Source organism: Bombina bombina, chromosome 11, assembly GCF_027579735.1.
Source record: "Bombina bombina isolate aBomBom1 chromosome 11, aBomBom1.pri, whole genome shotgun sequence".
In the NCBI taxonomy this organism is placed as follows: Eukaryota; Metazoa; Chordata; class Amphibia; order Anura; family Bombinatoridae; genus Bombina; species Bombina bombina.
Window position 1 is genome coordinate 86,706,700 of NC_069509.1, and position 15,828 is coordinate 86,722,527.

General features: G+C 42.9%; 1 protein-coding gene across 1 annotated transcript in view; it reads right to left on the reverse strand.

The window, feature by feature from the left end:
* CLCN7 (chloride voltage-gated channel 7) overlaps positions 1-15,828 on the reverse strand; it is a 373,281-nt gene that overhangs the window by 245,589 nt on the left and 111,864 nt on the right. Inside the window, exon 7 of the mRNA XM_053694644.1 lies at positions 15,399-15,479. Coding sequence (XP_053550619.1) covers positions 15,399-15,479 — 81 coding nt within the window. The remainder of the gene's footprint in view (positions 1-15,398; positions 15,480-15,828) is intronic.

A 15,828-nucleotide genomic window follows, 5' to 3' on the forward strand; every position in this document is an offset into this window, starting at 1 on the left:
TGTGGGATATTCTCTTCCCCAACAGGAAATGGCAAAGAGCCCAGCAAAGCTGGTCACATGATCCCTCCTAGGCTCCGCCTTCCCCAGTCATTCGACCGACGTAAAGGAGGAATATTTGCATAGGAGAAACCATAAGATACCGTGGTGACTGTAGTTAAAGAAAATAAATTATCAGACCTGATTAAAAAACCAGGGCGGGCCGTGGACCGGACACACCGTTGGAGAAAGTAATTTATCAGGTAAACATAAATTCTGTTTTCTCCAACATAGGTGTGTCCGGTCCACGGCGTCATCCTTACTTGTGGGAACCAATACCAAAGCTTTAGGACACGGATGAAGGGAGGGAGCAAATCAGGTCACCTAGATGGAAGGCGCCACGGCTTGCAAAACCTTTCTCCCAAAAATAGCCTCAGAAGAAGCAAAAGTATCAAACTTGTAAAATTTAGTAAAAGTGTGCAGTGAAGACCAAGTCGCTGCCTTACATATCTGATCAACAGAAGCCTCGTTCTTGAAGGCCCATGTGGAAGCCACAGCCCTAGTGGAATGAGCTGTGATTCTTTCAGGAGGCTGCCGTCCGGCAGTCTCATAAGCCAATCTGATGATGCTTTTAATCCAAAAAGAGAGAGAGGTAGAAGTTGCTTTTTGACCTCTCCTTTTACCAGAATAAACAACAAACAAGGAAGATGTTTGTCTAAAATCCTTTGTAGCATCTAAATATAATTTTAGAGCACGAACAACATCCAAATTGTGCAACAAACGTTCCTTCTTTGAAACTGGATTCGGACACAAAGAAGGCACGACTATCTCCTGGTTAATGTTTTTGTTAGAAACAACTTTCGGAAGAAAACCAGGTTTAGTACGTAAAACCACCTTATCTGCATGGAACACCAGATAAGGAGGAGAACACTGCAGAGCAGATAATTCTGAAACTCTTCTAGCAGAAGAAATTGCAACCAAAAACAAAACTTTCCAAGATAATAACTTAATATCAACGGAATGTAAGGGTTCAAACGGAACCCCCTGAAGAACTGAAAGAACTAAATTGAGACTCCAAGGAGGAGTCAAAGGTTTGTAAACAGGCTTGATTCTAACCAGAGCCTGAACAAAGGCTTGAACATCTGGCACAGCTGCCAGCTTTTTGTGAAGTAACACAGACAAGGCAGAAATCTGTCCCTTCAAGGAACTTGCAGATAATCCTTTCTCCAAACCTTCTTGAAGAAAGGATAGAATCTTAGGAATTTTTACCTTGTCCCAAGGGAATCCTTTAGATTCACACCAACAGATATATTTTTTCCATATTTTGTGGTAAATTTTTCTAGTTACAGGCTTTCTGGCCTGAACAAGAGTATCAATGACAGAATCTGAGAACCCTCGCTTTGATAAGATCAAGCGTTCAATCTCCAAGCAGTCAGTTGGAGTGAGACCAGATTCGGATGTTCGAACGGACCTTGAACAAGAAGGTCTCGTCTCAAAGGTAGCTTCCATGGTGGAACCGATGACATATTCACCAGGTCTGCATACCAAGTCCTGCGTGGCCACGCAGGAGCTATCAAGATCACCGATGCCCTCTCCTGATTGATCCTGGCTACCAGCCTGGGGAAGAGAGGAAACGGCGGGAATACATAAGCTAGTTTGAAGGTTCAAGGTGCTACTAGTGCATCTACTAGAGTCGCCTTGGGATCCCTGGATCTGGACCCGTAGCAAGGAACCTTGAAGTTCTGACGAGAGGCCATCAGATCCATGTCTGGAATGCCCCACAATTGAGTAATTTGGGCAAAGATTTCCGGATGGAGTTCCCACTCCCCCGGATGAAATGTCTGACGACTCAGAAAATCCGCTTCCCAATTTTCCACTCCTGGGATGTGGATTGCAGACAAGTGGCAGGAGTGAGTCTCCGCCCATTGAATGATTTTTGGTCACTTCTTCCATCGCCAGGGAACTCCTTGTTCCCCCCTGATGGTTGATGTACGCAACAGTCGTCATGTTGTCTGATTGAAACCGTATGAACTTGGCCTTTGCTAGCTGAGGCCAAGCCTTGAGAGCATTGAATATCGCTCTCAGTTCCAGAATATTTATCGGGAGAAGAGATTCTTCCCGAGACCAAAGACCCTGAGCTTTCAGGGGTCCCCAGACCGCGCCCCAGCCCACCAGACTGGCGTCGGTCGTGACAATGACCCACTCTGGTCTGCGGAAGCTCATCCCCTGTGACAGGTTGTCCAGGGACAGCCACCAACGGAGTGAATCTCTGGTCCTCTGATCTACTTGTATCGTCGGAGACAAGTCTGTATAGTCCCCATTCCACTGACTGAGCATGCACAGTTGTAATGGTCTTAGATGAATTCGCGCAAAAGGAACTATGTCCATTGCCGCTACCATCAAACCTATTACTTCCATGCACTGCGCTATGGAAGGAAGAGGAACAGAATGAAGTATTTGACAAGAGTTTAGAAGTTTTGATTTTCTGGCCTCTGTCAGAAAAATCCTCATTTCTAAGGAGTCTATTATTGTTCCCAAGAAGGGAACCCTTGTTGACGGAGATAGAGAACTTTTTTCTACGTTCACTTTCCACCCGTGAGATCTGAGAAAGGCCAGGACAATGTCCGTGTGAGCCTTTGCTTGAGGAAGGGACGACGCTTGAATCAGAATGTCGTCCAAGTAAGGTACTACTGCAATGCCCCTTGGTCTTAGCACCGCTAGAAGGGACCCCAGTACCTTTGTGAAAATCCTTGGAGCAGTGGCTAATCCGAACGGAAGTGCCACAAACTGGTAATGCTTGTTCAGGAATGCGAACCTTAGGAACCGATGATGTTCCTTGTGGATAGGAATATGTAGATACGCATCCTTTAAATCCACCGTGGTCATGAATTGACCTTCCTGGATGGAAGGAAGAATTGTTCGAATGGTTTCCATTTTGAACGATGGAACCTTGAGAAACTTGTTTAGGATCTTGAGATCTAAGATTGGTCTGAATGTTCCCTCTTTTTTGGGAACTACGAACAGATTGGAGTAGAACCCCATCCCTTGTTCTCCTAAAGGAACAGGATGAATCACTCCCATTTTTAACAGGTCTTCTACACAATGTAAGAATGCCTGTCTTTTTATGTGGTCTGAAGACAATTGAGACCTGTGGAACCTCCCCCTTGGGGGAAGCCCCTTGAATTCCAGAAGATAACCTTGGGAGACTATTTCTAGTGCCCAAGGATCCAGAACATCTCTTGCCCAAGCCTGAGCGAAGAGAGAGAGTCTGCCCCCCACCAGATCCGGTCCCGGATCGGGGGCCAACATCTCATGCTGTCTTGGTAGCAGTGGCAGGTTTCTTGGCCTGCTTTCCTTTGTTCCAGCCTTGCATTGGTCTCCAGGCTGGCTTGGCTTGAGAAGTATTACCCTCTTGCTTAGAGGACGTAGCACTTGGGGCTGGTCCGTTTCTGCGAAAGGGACGAAAATTAGGTTTATTTTTGGCCTTGAAAGACCTATCCTGAGGAAGGGCGTGGCCCTTGCCCCCAGTGATATCAGAGATAATCTCTTTCAAGTCAGGGCCAAACAGCGTTTTCCCCTTGAAAGGAATGTTAAGCAATTTGTTCTTGGAAGACGCATCCGCTGACCAAGATTTTAACCAAAGCGCTCTGCGCGCCACAATAGCAAAACCAGAATTTTTCGCCGCTAACCTAGCCAATTGCAAAGTGGCGTCTAGGGTGAAAGAATTAGCCAATTTGAGAGCATGAATTCTGTCCATAATCTCCTCATAAGAAGAAGAATTATTATTGAGCGCCTTTTCTAGCTCATCGAACCAGAAACACGCTGCTGTAGTGACAGGAACAATGCATGAAATTGGTTGTAGAAGGTAACCTTGCTGAACAAACATCTTTTTAAGCAAACCTTCTAATTTTTTATCCATAGGATCTTTAAAAGCACAACTATCTTCTATGGGTATAGTGGTGCGTTTGTTTAGAGTAGAAACCGCCCCCTCGACCTTGGGGACTGTCTGCCATAAGTCCTTTCTGGGGTCGACCATAGGAAACAATTTTTTAAATATGGGGGGAGGGACGAAAGGTATACCGGGCCTTTCCCATTCTTTATTTACAATGGTCCGCCACCCGCTTGGGTATAGGAAAAGTTTCGGGGGGCCCCGGGACCTCTAGGAACTTGTCCATTTTACATAGTTTCTCTGGAATGACCAAATTCTCACAATCATCCAGAGTGGATAACACCTCCTTAAGCAGAGCGCGGAGATGTTCCAATTTAAATTTAAATGTAATCACATCAGGTTCAGCTTGTTGAGAAATTTTCCCTGAATCTGAAATTTCTCCCTCAGACAAAACCTCCCTGGCCCCCTCAGACTGGTGTAGGGGCCCTTCAGAACCAATATCATCAGCGTCCTCATGCTCTTCAGTATTTTCTAAAACAGAGCAGTCGCGCTTTCGCTGATAAGTGGGCATTTTGGCTAAAATGTTTTTGATAGAATTATCCATTACAGCCGTTAATTGTTGCATAGTAAGGAGTATTGGCGCGCTAGATGTACTAGGGGCCTCCTGTGTGGGCAAGACTGGTGTAGACGAAGGAGGGGATGATGCAGTACCATGCTTACTCCCCTCACTTGAGGAATCATCTTGGGCATCATTTTCTCTAAATTTTGTGTCACATAAATCACATCTATTTAAATGAGAAGGAACCTTGGCTTCCCCACATTCAGAACACAGTCTATCTGGTAGTTCAGACATGTTAAACAGGCAAAAACTTGATAACAAAGTACAAAAAACGTTTTAAAATAAACCGTTACTGTCACTTTAAATTTTAAACTGAACACACTTTATTACTGCAATTGCGAAAAAGTATGAAGGAATTGTTCAAAATTCACCAAAATTTCACCACAGTGTCTTAAAGCCTTAAAAGTATTGCACACCAAATTTGGAAGCTTTAAACCTTAAAATAACGGAACCGGAGCCGTTTTTATATTTAACCCCTTTACAGTCCCTGGTATCTGCTTTGCTGAGACCCAACCAAGCCCAAAGGGGAATACGATACCAAATGACGCCTTCAGAAAGTCTTTTCTATGTATCAGAGCTCCTCACACATGCATCTGCATGTCATGCTTCTCAAAAACAAGTGCGCAATAGAGGCGCGAAAATGAGACTCTGCCTATGATTAGGGAAAGCCCCTAGAGAATAAGGTGTCCAATACAGTGCCTGCCGGTTATTTTACATAATTCCCAAGATTAAAATAATTCCTCAAGGCTATGGAGTATAAAATATGTTTATATATAAATCGATTTAGCCCAGAAAATGTCTACAGTCTTAAAAAGCCCTTGTGAAGCCCTTTTTTTCTTTCTGTAATAAAAATGGCTTACCGGATCCCATAGGGAAAATGACAGCTTCCAGCATTACATCGTCTTGTTAGAATGTGTCATACCTCAAGCAGCAAAAGTCTGCTTACTGTTCCCCCAACTGAAGTTAATTCCTCTCAACAGTCCTGTGTGGAAACAGCCATCGATTTTAGTAACGGTTGCTAAAATCATTTTCCTCTTACAAACAGAAATCTTCATCTCTTTTCTGTTTCAGAGTAAATAGTACATACCAGCACTATTTTAAAATAAACTCTTGAATGAATAATAAAAACTACAGTTAAACACTAAAAAACTCTAAGCCATCTCCGTGGAGATGTTGCCTGTACAACGGCAAAGAGAATGACTGGGGAAGGCGGAGCCTAGGAGGGATCATGTGACCAGCTTTGCTGGGCTCTTTGCCATTTCCAGTTGGGGAAGAGAATATCCCACAAGTAAGGATGACGCCGTGGACCGGACACACCTATGTTGGAGAAAGAATGTGCCTTGGGACAGATGATCTGGACAGAGCCACAAGGAGAGCGAGTCTCTCTCGACAGGCTGCCCAGCACGATCTGTTGAAGATCTGAATGGTCTCCGTTCCACTGTCTCAGCATGCATAGTTGTAAGGGTCTGAGATGGAATCTGGCAAAAGGAATTATGTCCATGCAGGATGAGTTTGGTTACCTCCATACACTGAGCCACTGAGGGTCTTGAGGAGGCCTGAAGGGCAAGACATGCAGACTTTAGCTTGCAATGTCTCTGATCTGTGAGGAAAATTCTTATGGCTATGGAGTCTAATATAGTTCCCAGGAAATTCACCCTAGTACTTGGAGTAAGAGAATTATTTTCCAAGTTTATCTTCTGTCCATGTGATTGAAGAAAATTGAGAAGGGACTCCAAATGTTTTTCCGCTAGATGAAAAGATGGCGCCTGTACCAAGATATCGTCCAGGTAAGGTGCTACTGCAATACCTTGTGTTCTGGCAACGGCTAGAAGAGCCCCCAGAACCTTTGTAAATACCCTTGGAGCAGCAGCTAGGCCAAACGGAAGAGTTATGAACTGGAAGTGCTGGTCCAGAAAAGAAAACCTCAGGAACTGAAAATGTTCCCTGTGAATTGGGACACGAAGGTATGCATCCTTCAGGTCTATTGTGGTCATAAACTTTCCTTCCTGAACCAGAGGAAGGATTGAACGTATTGTCTCCATCTTGAAAGAGGGAACACTCAGCAACTTGTTTAGGCACTTTAAGTCCAGAATTGGACGAAAAGTTCCTTCCTTTGGAACCACGAAAAGGTTTGAATAAAACCCCAAACCTCTTTCTGCTGTAGGTACCGGGACAATTACTCCTAGAGAGGAGAGATCCTGTATGCAATCTAAGAAGGCAGCCCTCTTTTCTGGTCTTGTTGAAAGACTGGAGAGTAAGAATCTGCCCCTGGGCGGATGAGACTTAAATCCTATCCTGTATCCTTGAGATACAACCTCCAGGACCCACGGATCTTGTACATCCTGGAACGAAGCTTCTGAAAAAAGAGACATTCTGCCTCCAACTTGTTCCGATCTCGGATCAGGTGGCCGCCCCTTCATTCCGATTTATTCTCGGCGGGCTACTTAGTCTGTTTGGACTTATTCCAGGACTGAGCCGGCTTCCAAGTACTCTTGGGCTGCTCAGATTTGGAAGAGGACTGCTGTCTTGACTTGTCAGCACGAAATAAAAAAGGAAAATTAGACAGTTGCCGTCCCTTAGGCCTATTCTTCTTATCTTGCGGTAGGAAGGCACCTTTGCCTCCGGTAACCGTAGAGATAATGGAGTCCAGCCCTGGACCAAATAAAATCTTCCCCTTGAAGGGAAGAGAAAGAAGTCTGGATTTAGAAGTCATATCCGCAGACCAAGACTTCAACCAGAGAGCCCGGCGGGCAAGAACCGCAAAGCCAGCAGCCTTTGCATTTATGCGAATAATCTGCATATTCAAGTCACAGATGAAGGAGTTAGCAATTCTCAGTGCTTTAATTCTCTGCTGAATATCATTGAGGAGAGTCTCCACCACAATGAGCTCTGACAGAGTGTCGCACCAGTAGGTAGCTGAACCAGCAACCGCCGGTTGGAATAAAAACCCCATATGTTGAAACATCTTCCTCAGAATTTTTTTTTATTTTTTTATCTATAGGCTCTCTAAAAGAAGAACTATCCTCCAGAGGGATTGTAGTATACTTAGCCAGCATGGAGATAGCGCCATCCACCTTCGGGATGGAGCACCACAAATTTAATAGAGAGTCAGGGACCGGGAATAATTTTTTAAAAAGTAGACAAGGGGAAAAAAGAAGTTCTTACTCTTTCCCATTCATTACTAATAATATTTGCCATCTTAACTGGCACAGTAAAACTCAGAGGGACCTTTATATCTTCATAAACCTTGTCTAATTTAGGTATCTTAGGCTCCTCAGGGAGTGTAGCCTCTAGAACCTCTAGTGTAGACAGAACCTCCTTTAATAAAAAACGCAGATGCTCAATTTTAAATCTAAAGGAAGGTTCCTCCACTGAAGGAAGTTTAGTAACTGGAGTTTGGCTGGGGTTTCTGCCTCCTCCTGGTGGCCAGGTGTTGTATTTCCCAACAGTAAGGAATTAAGTCGTGGACTGTCCCTGCCTTATGGAAGGAAAAGGGACAAAATAAATAATGAAAGTATATTAGAGAGGGTTTTTTTATATATATATATATATATATATATATATATATATATATATATATATATATATATATATATATATATATACACACACACACGATTTATCATTTTATATTACCATCTCAAAGTGTTTAATGTCCCTTTAAGTATTTGGATTTGATATATAGAACAAGATAAAGCATTTGTGTGTACAGAAAGTGATAAAAAATAAGATCGGTTTTCCCTGCAAGCCCAACACATTTGGATGGGTTGTGGCATCAAAGATCAAAAAACATAATTTATGCTTACCTGATAAATTTATTTCTCTTGTAGTGTAGTCAGTCCACGGGTCATCCATTACTTATGGAATATATCTCTTCCTAACAGGAAGCTGCAAGAGGATCACCCAAGCAGAGCTGCTATATAGCTCCTCCCCTCACATGTCATATTCAGTCATTCGACCAAAGCAGACGAGAAAGGAGAAACCATAGGGTGCAGTGGTGACTGGAGTTTAATTAAAATTTAGACCTGCCTTAAAGACAGGGCGGGCCGTGGACTGACTACACTACAAGAGAAATAAATTTATCAGGTAAGCATAAATTATGTTTTCTCTTGTTCAGTGTAGTCAGTCCACGGGTCATCCATTACTTATGGAATACCAATACCAAAGCTAAAGTACACGGATGAAGGGAGGGACAAGGCAGGAACATTAAACAGAAGGAACCACTGCCTGAAGTACCTTTCTCCCAAAAATAGCCTCCGAAGAAGCAAGTGTGTCAAACTTGTAAAATTTTGAAAAGGTGTGAAGCGAAGACCAAGTCGCAGCCTTGCAAATCTGTTCAACAGAGGCCTCATTTTTAAAGGCCCAGGTGGAAGCCACAGCTCTAGTAGAATGAGCTGTAATCCTTTCAGGAGGCTGCTGTCCAGCAGTCTCATAGGCTAAACGTATTATGCTACGAAGCCAAAAAGAGAGAGAGGTAGCCGAAGCCTTTTGACCTCTTCTCTGTCCAGAGTAAACGACAAACAGGGAAGAAGTTTGACGAAAATCTTTAGTTGCCTGCAAATAGAACTTCAGGGCACGGACTACGTCCAGATTATGCAAAAGTCGTTCCTTCTTTGAAGAAGGGTTAGGACACAGTGATGGAACAACAATCTCTTGATTGATATTCCTGTTAGTAACTACCTTAGGTAAGAACCCAGGTTTAGTACGCAGAACTACCTTGTCTGAATGAAAAATCAGATAAGGAGAATCACAATGTAAGGCAGATAACTCAGAGACTCTTCGAGCCGAGGAAATAGCCATCAAAAACAAAACCTTCCAGGATAACAGCTTGATATCAATGGAATGAAGGGGTTCAAATGGAACGCCTTGAAGAACATTAAGAACTAAGTTTAAGCTCCACGGCGGAGCAACAGTCTTAAACACAGGCTTAATCCTAGTTAAAGCCTGACAAAAAGCCTGAACGTCTGGAACTTCAGCCAGATGTTTGTGTAGAAGAATAGACAGAGCAGAAATCTGTCCCTTTAACGAACTAGCAGATAAGCCCTTTTCTAAACCCTCTTGTAGAAAGGACAATATCCTAGGAATCCTAACCTTACTCCATGAGTAACTCTTGGATTCGCACCAATATAAATATTTACGCCATATCTTATGGTAAATTTTTCTGGTAACAGGCTTCCTAGCCTGTATTAAGGTATCAATAACTGACTCAGAGAAGCCACGCTTTGATAGAATCAAGCGTTCAATCTCCATGCAGTCAGCCTCAGAGAAATTAGATTTGGATGGTTGAAAGGACCCTGAATTAGAAGGTCCTGTCTCAGAGGCAGAGACCACGGTGGACAGGACGACATGTCCACTAGGTCTGCATACCAGGTCCTGCGTGGCCACGCAGGCGCTATCAGGATCACCAAAGCTCTCTCCTGTTTGATTTTGGCAATCAAACGAGGAAGCATCGGGAATGGTGGAAACACATAAGCCATGTTGAAGACCCAAGGGGCTGTCAGAGCATCTATCAGCACCGCTCCCGGGTCCCTGGACCTGGATCCGTAACAAGGAAGCTTGGCGTTCTGACGAGACGCCATGAGATCCAGATCTGGTTTGCCCCAACGATGAATCAGTTGAGCAAAGACCTCCGGATGAAAAGTCTGGTGACTTAGAAAATCCGCCTCCCAGTTCTCCACGCCTGGGATGTAAATCGCTGACAGGTGGCAAGAGTGAGACTCTGCCCAGCGAATTATCTTTGAGACTTCCAACATCGCTAGGGAACTTCTGGTTCCCCCTTGATGGTTGATGTAAGCCACAGTTGTGATGTTGTCCGACTGAAAACTGATGAACCTCAGAGTTGCCAACTGAGGCCAAGCTAGGAGAGCATTGAATATTGCTCTTAATTCCAGAATATTTATTGGGAGGAGTTTCTCCTCCTGAGTCCATAATCCCTGAGCTTTCAGGGAGTTCCAGACTGCGCCCCAGCCTAGAAGGCTGGCGTCTGTTGTTACAATCGTCCAATCTGGCCTGCGAAAGGTCATCCCCTTGGACAGATGTGGCCGAGAAAGCCACCATAGAAGAGAATCTCTGGTCTCTTGATCCAGATTTAGTAGGGGGGACAAATCTGAGTAATCCCCGTTCCACTGATTTAGCATGCACAATTGCAGCGGTCTGATAAATTTTCATCTCTACAGAATCTATAAGAGTCCCTAGAAAGGGAACTCTTGTAAGTGGTAATAGAGAACTCTTTTCCACGTTCACCTTCCACCCATGCGACCTCAGAAATGCCAGAACTATCTCTGTATGAGACTTGGCAGTTTGAAAACTTGACGCTTGTATCAGAATGTCGTCTAGGTACGGAGTCACCCCTATGCCTTGCGGTCTTAGTACCGCCAGAAGTGAGCCCAGAACTTTTGTAAAGATTCTTGGAGCCGTAGCTAATCCGAAGGGAAGAGCTACAAACTGGTAATGCCTGTCTAGGAAAGCAAATCTTAGATACCGATAATGATCCTTGTGAATCGGTATGTGAAGGTAGGCATCCTTTAAGTCCACTGTGGTCATGTACTGACCCTCTTGGATCATGGGAAGGATGGTTCGAATAGTTTCCATTTTGAATGATGGAACTCTTAGAAATTTGTTTAATATTTTTAAGTCCAAGATTGGTCTGAAGGTTCCCTCTTTCTTGGGAACCACAAATAGATTTGAATAGAATCCCTGCCCGTGTTCCGTCCGCGGAACTGGGTGGATCACCCCCATTAGTAAGAGGTCTTGTACACAGCGTAGAAACGCCTCTTTCTTTATTTGGTTTGCTGATAACCTTGAAAGATGAAATCTCCCTCGTGGAGGAGAAGTTTTGAAGTCCAGGAGATATCCCTGAGATATGATCTCCAACGCCCAGGGATCCTGGACATCTCTTGCCCAAGCCTGGGCGAAGAGAGAAAGTCTGCCCCCCACTAGATAGGGGGCCCTCTCTTGCCCTTGTTCCAGGACTGGTTACCTTTCCAGCCCTGCCTGTAACGAGCAACAGCTCCTTCCTGTTTTGGAGCGGAGGAAGTTGATGCTGCTCCTGCCTTGAAGTTATGAAAGGCACGAAAATTAGACTGTTTGGCCTTTGATTTGGCCCTGTCCTGAGGTAGAGCATGGCCCTTACCTCCCGTAATGTCAGCTATAATTTCTTTCAAGCCGGGCCCGAATAAGGTCTGCCCTTTGAAAGGAATATTAAGCAATTTAGATTTAGAAGTCACGTCAGCTGACCAGGATTTAAGCCATAGCGCTCTGCGCGCTTGGATGGCGAATCCGGAGTTCTTAGCCGTAAGTTTGGTTAAATGTACGACGGCATCAGAAACAAATGCGTTAGCTAGCTTAAGTGCTTTAAGCTTGTTCATAATTTCATCCAATGGAGCTGTGCGAATGGCCTCTTCCAGAGACTCAAACCAGAATGCCGCCGCAGCAGTGACAGGCGCAATGCATGCAAGGGGCTGTAAGATAAAACCTTGTTGAACAAACATTTTCTTAAGGTAACCCTCTAATTTCTTATCCATTGGATCTGAAAAGGCACAACTATCCTCCACCGGGATAGTAGTACGCTTAGCTAAAGTAGAAACTGCTCCCTCCACCTTAGGGACCGTCTGCCATAAGTCTCGTGTGGTGGCGTCTATAGGAAACATTTTCCTAAATATGGGAGAAGGGGAAAAAGGCACACCAGGTCTATCCCACTCCTTGCTAATAATCTCTGTAAGCCTTTTAGGTATAGGAAACACGTCAGTACACACCGGTACAGCATAGTATCTATCCAACCTACATAATTTTTCTGGAATTGCAACCGTGTTACAATCATTCAGAGCCGCTAATACCTCCCCTAGCAATATGCGGAGGTTCTCAAGCTTAAATTTAAAATTAGAAATCTCTGAATCCAGTCTCCCTGGATCAGATCCGTCACCCACAGAATGAAGCTCTCCGTCTTCACGTTCTGCAAACTGTGACGCAGTATCTGACATGGCTCTCACCTCATCCGCGCGCTCTGTCCTTAACCCAGATCTATCGCGCTTGCCTCTTAATTCTGGCAATTTAGATAATACTTCTGTCATAACAGTAGCCATGTCTTGCAAAGTGATTTGTAAGGGCCTCCCTGATGTACTTGGCGCCACAAAATCACGCACCTCCTGAGCGGGAGGCGAAGGTACAGACATGTGAGGAGAGTTAGTCGGCATAACTTCCCCCTCGTTGTCTGGTGATAATTTCTTTACATGTAAAGATTGACTTTTATTTAAAGTAGCATCAATGCAATTAGTACACAAATTTCTATTGGGCTCCACATTGGCCTTTAAACATAGTGAACAAAGAGATTCATCTGTGTCAGACATGTTTAAACAGACTCGCAATGAGACTAGCAAGCTTGGAAATACTTTTCTAAATAAATTTACAAGCAATATAAAAAACGCTACTGTGCCTTTAAGAAGCACAAAAAGCTGTCACAGTTGAAATAACAATGAACCAAAATAGTTATAGCAACCAATTTTTCACAGTAAATGTATTAAGTTAGCAAAGGATTGCACCCACCAGCAAATGGATGATTAACCCCTTAATACCCAAAAACGGATAACAATTTAATAATTAACGTTTTTCTCACAGTCAAAACACACTGTCACAGGTCTGCTGTGACTGATTACCTCCCTCAAAATGAATTTTGAAGACCCCTGAGCTCTCTAGAGACGATCTGGATCATGGAGGATGAAGTAGACAGATTGTGACTGAATTTTTACTGCGCAAAAAAGCGCTAAAATAGGCCCCTCCCACTCATATTACAACAGTGGGGAAGCTCAGAAAACTGTTTCTATGCAAAAAACAAAGATGGCCATGTGGTAAAAATCATGCCCCAATAAGTTTTATCACCAAGTACCTCACAAAAAACGATTAACATGCCAGTAAACGTTTTAAACATACATTTGAAAAGTTATGAATTGTTATTAATAAGCCTGCTACCAGTCGCTTTTACTGCAGTTAAGGCTCATACATTATTTCAGTATTAACAGTATTTTCAGAGTCAATTCCATTCCTTAGAAAAATACATTCAGTGTACACACACTCATCAGCCTAATACCAGTCGCTATCACTGCATTTAAGGCTGAACTTACTTTACATTGGTATCAGCAGTATTTTCTCAGTCAATTCCATTCCTCAGAAAAATAATTACTGCACATACCTCATTTGCAGGGGGGCCCTGCATGCAATTCCCCTTCTCTGAAGTTACCTCACTCCTCAGATGAGAACAGCCAGTGGATCTTAGTTACGTCTGCTAAGATCATAGAAAACGCAGGCAGATTCTTCTTCTAATGCTGCCTGAGAATAAACAGCACACTCCGGTGCCATTTAAAATAACAAACTTTTGATTGTAGAAATAAACTAAGTTAAAAAACACCACAGACCTCTCACAGCGACCTATCTTTAGTTAGGCTGCAAGAGAATGACTGAATATGACATGTGAGGGGAGGAGCTATATAGCAGCTCTGCTTGGGTGATCCTCTTGCAGCTTCCTGTTAGGAAGATATATTCCATAAGTAATGAATGACCCGTGGACTGACTACACTTAACAAGAGAAATATCTATTTCATATACAAGAATAAACCTAAAGAAATAACGTCTCATACATTTTATACTCTGCAGCTGGAATAACATGTCATTGGAAAAACATTAAAGGTAAAAACTATTTTACAGTATACTGTCTCTTTAATGTATCGCTAAAGATATGTTTCCTATCTTCCTGTGCCAGAAACAAACTTCCTTAGAGACCTTAACCCCTTTGTCTTGGGTAAATAGATATCCCCCACTCATATACATTAATTATACTGTAGTTTGGTTGTGGGTTAACAATTCATGGTTTACTATATTTTAACACTTAGGTCTCCTACTTGAATACAGTCAGAACTTGATGGGGTCCATGAGTTAATTTGAGTGCAGTTGGGTCCATGAGTGGCCTTTTAATCACTGGGACGACTTTAAATTTCATGTATGAAATAGAGGTTTTGTATACGTTGATATATTCTTGTGTTACAGATTTTAGCAGTTTATGATGCTGATTTATCCTGAGTTTTGTCAAAGCAAATGCTCCACGTTGAAACACCTATTCTACAGACTTTATTATATATAAATGTGCTGATCTGTATTGAGTTTTACCATGGAGAGTGTTCCTTTTAGCACTCTCACAACTGACACCTGTAAACATTATTGATGATAACCTCAAAAATAATAAAATAAACAAACATGCTTTATTATTGGACTTAAAGGACCATTGAATACAGAAGAATTGAATAATTGACAAATAAACAATAAAAAAACAATGCAATAGTACTTTGAATTGGAAATGAGACGTAGAATATTTTCTGTCAAACTTCAAAGTGAATCCAATTTTCCCTCCCCCTGTATCACATGACAGCCATCAGCCAATCACAAAATGCATATTCGTATATACTGTGCAATTTGCACATGCTCAGTAGGTGCTGGAGCCTCAGAAAGTGTGCATATAGAAAGCATGTTTGCATTTTGACAATGGAGGCATATTAGAAAGGTTGTTTTTTTAATTCAATGCTTAATCTGAATCCTGAAACATTGACTTTACTGGACCTTTAACCCCTTAAGGACACGTAATGTACAGGATCTTTCTACGGGGATTGCATTCTTAATAGCGCGGTTTCGCCGGCAGTTGCGAGACCTCACTATTTCTGGTGGCCAAGAGGAGGGAGGGTATAATAGCACAGTCCCATATAGCCCACAAAAACACTTAACGACCAGCGACAAACAGGGTACATCGTGGACGTTAAGCAGTTTATGCTATACCTACATTTATGTTTGTAAGCAACAAACAGTGTCTTTCCTCAATCTTCAACATATGCACTGTGTACCCAAAATGCACTGAGTAATACATGTGTACTGTACCTTCAGTCTTACAACATGCGGAACCTTTACGCCATTTAAAAAGCACTTAATCTGTGGTATTCCACTGCCAGCTGCTACCGGCTGAAATAGAAAAAAAAAGGAGAAAAATTAACATTTTTACAGAAAGTTGTGGTTCAGAATTAAAATCTGACATTTTAATTTTCTGAATATCATATTTTCTGAGACCAGGAAGCACATTCCGTAACAAAATGTCCCTTACAGTAAACCACAGCACTTAAAGAGACAATAAACACGCTTATTCTTTAGTGGCTTAGAAACAGGAAGACATTTAGAGGTTTAAATGCTATAAAGTAACAGAATTTATGTTTACCTGATAAATTACTTTCTCCAACGGTGTGTCCGGTCCACGGCGTCATCCTTACTTGTGGGATATTCTCTTCCCCAACAGGAAATGGCAAAGAGCCCAGCA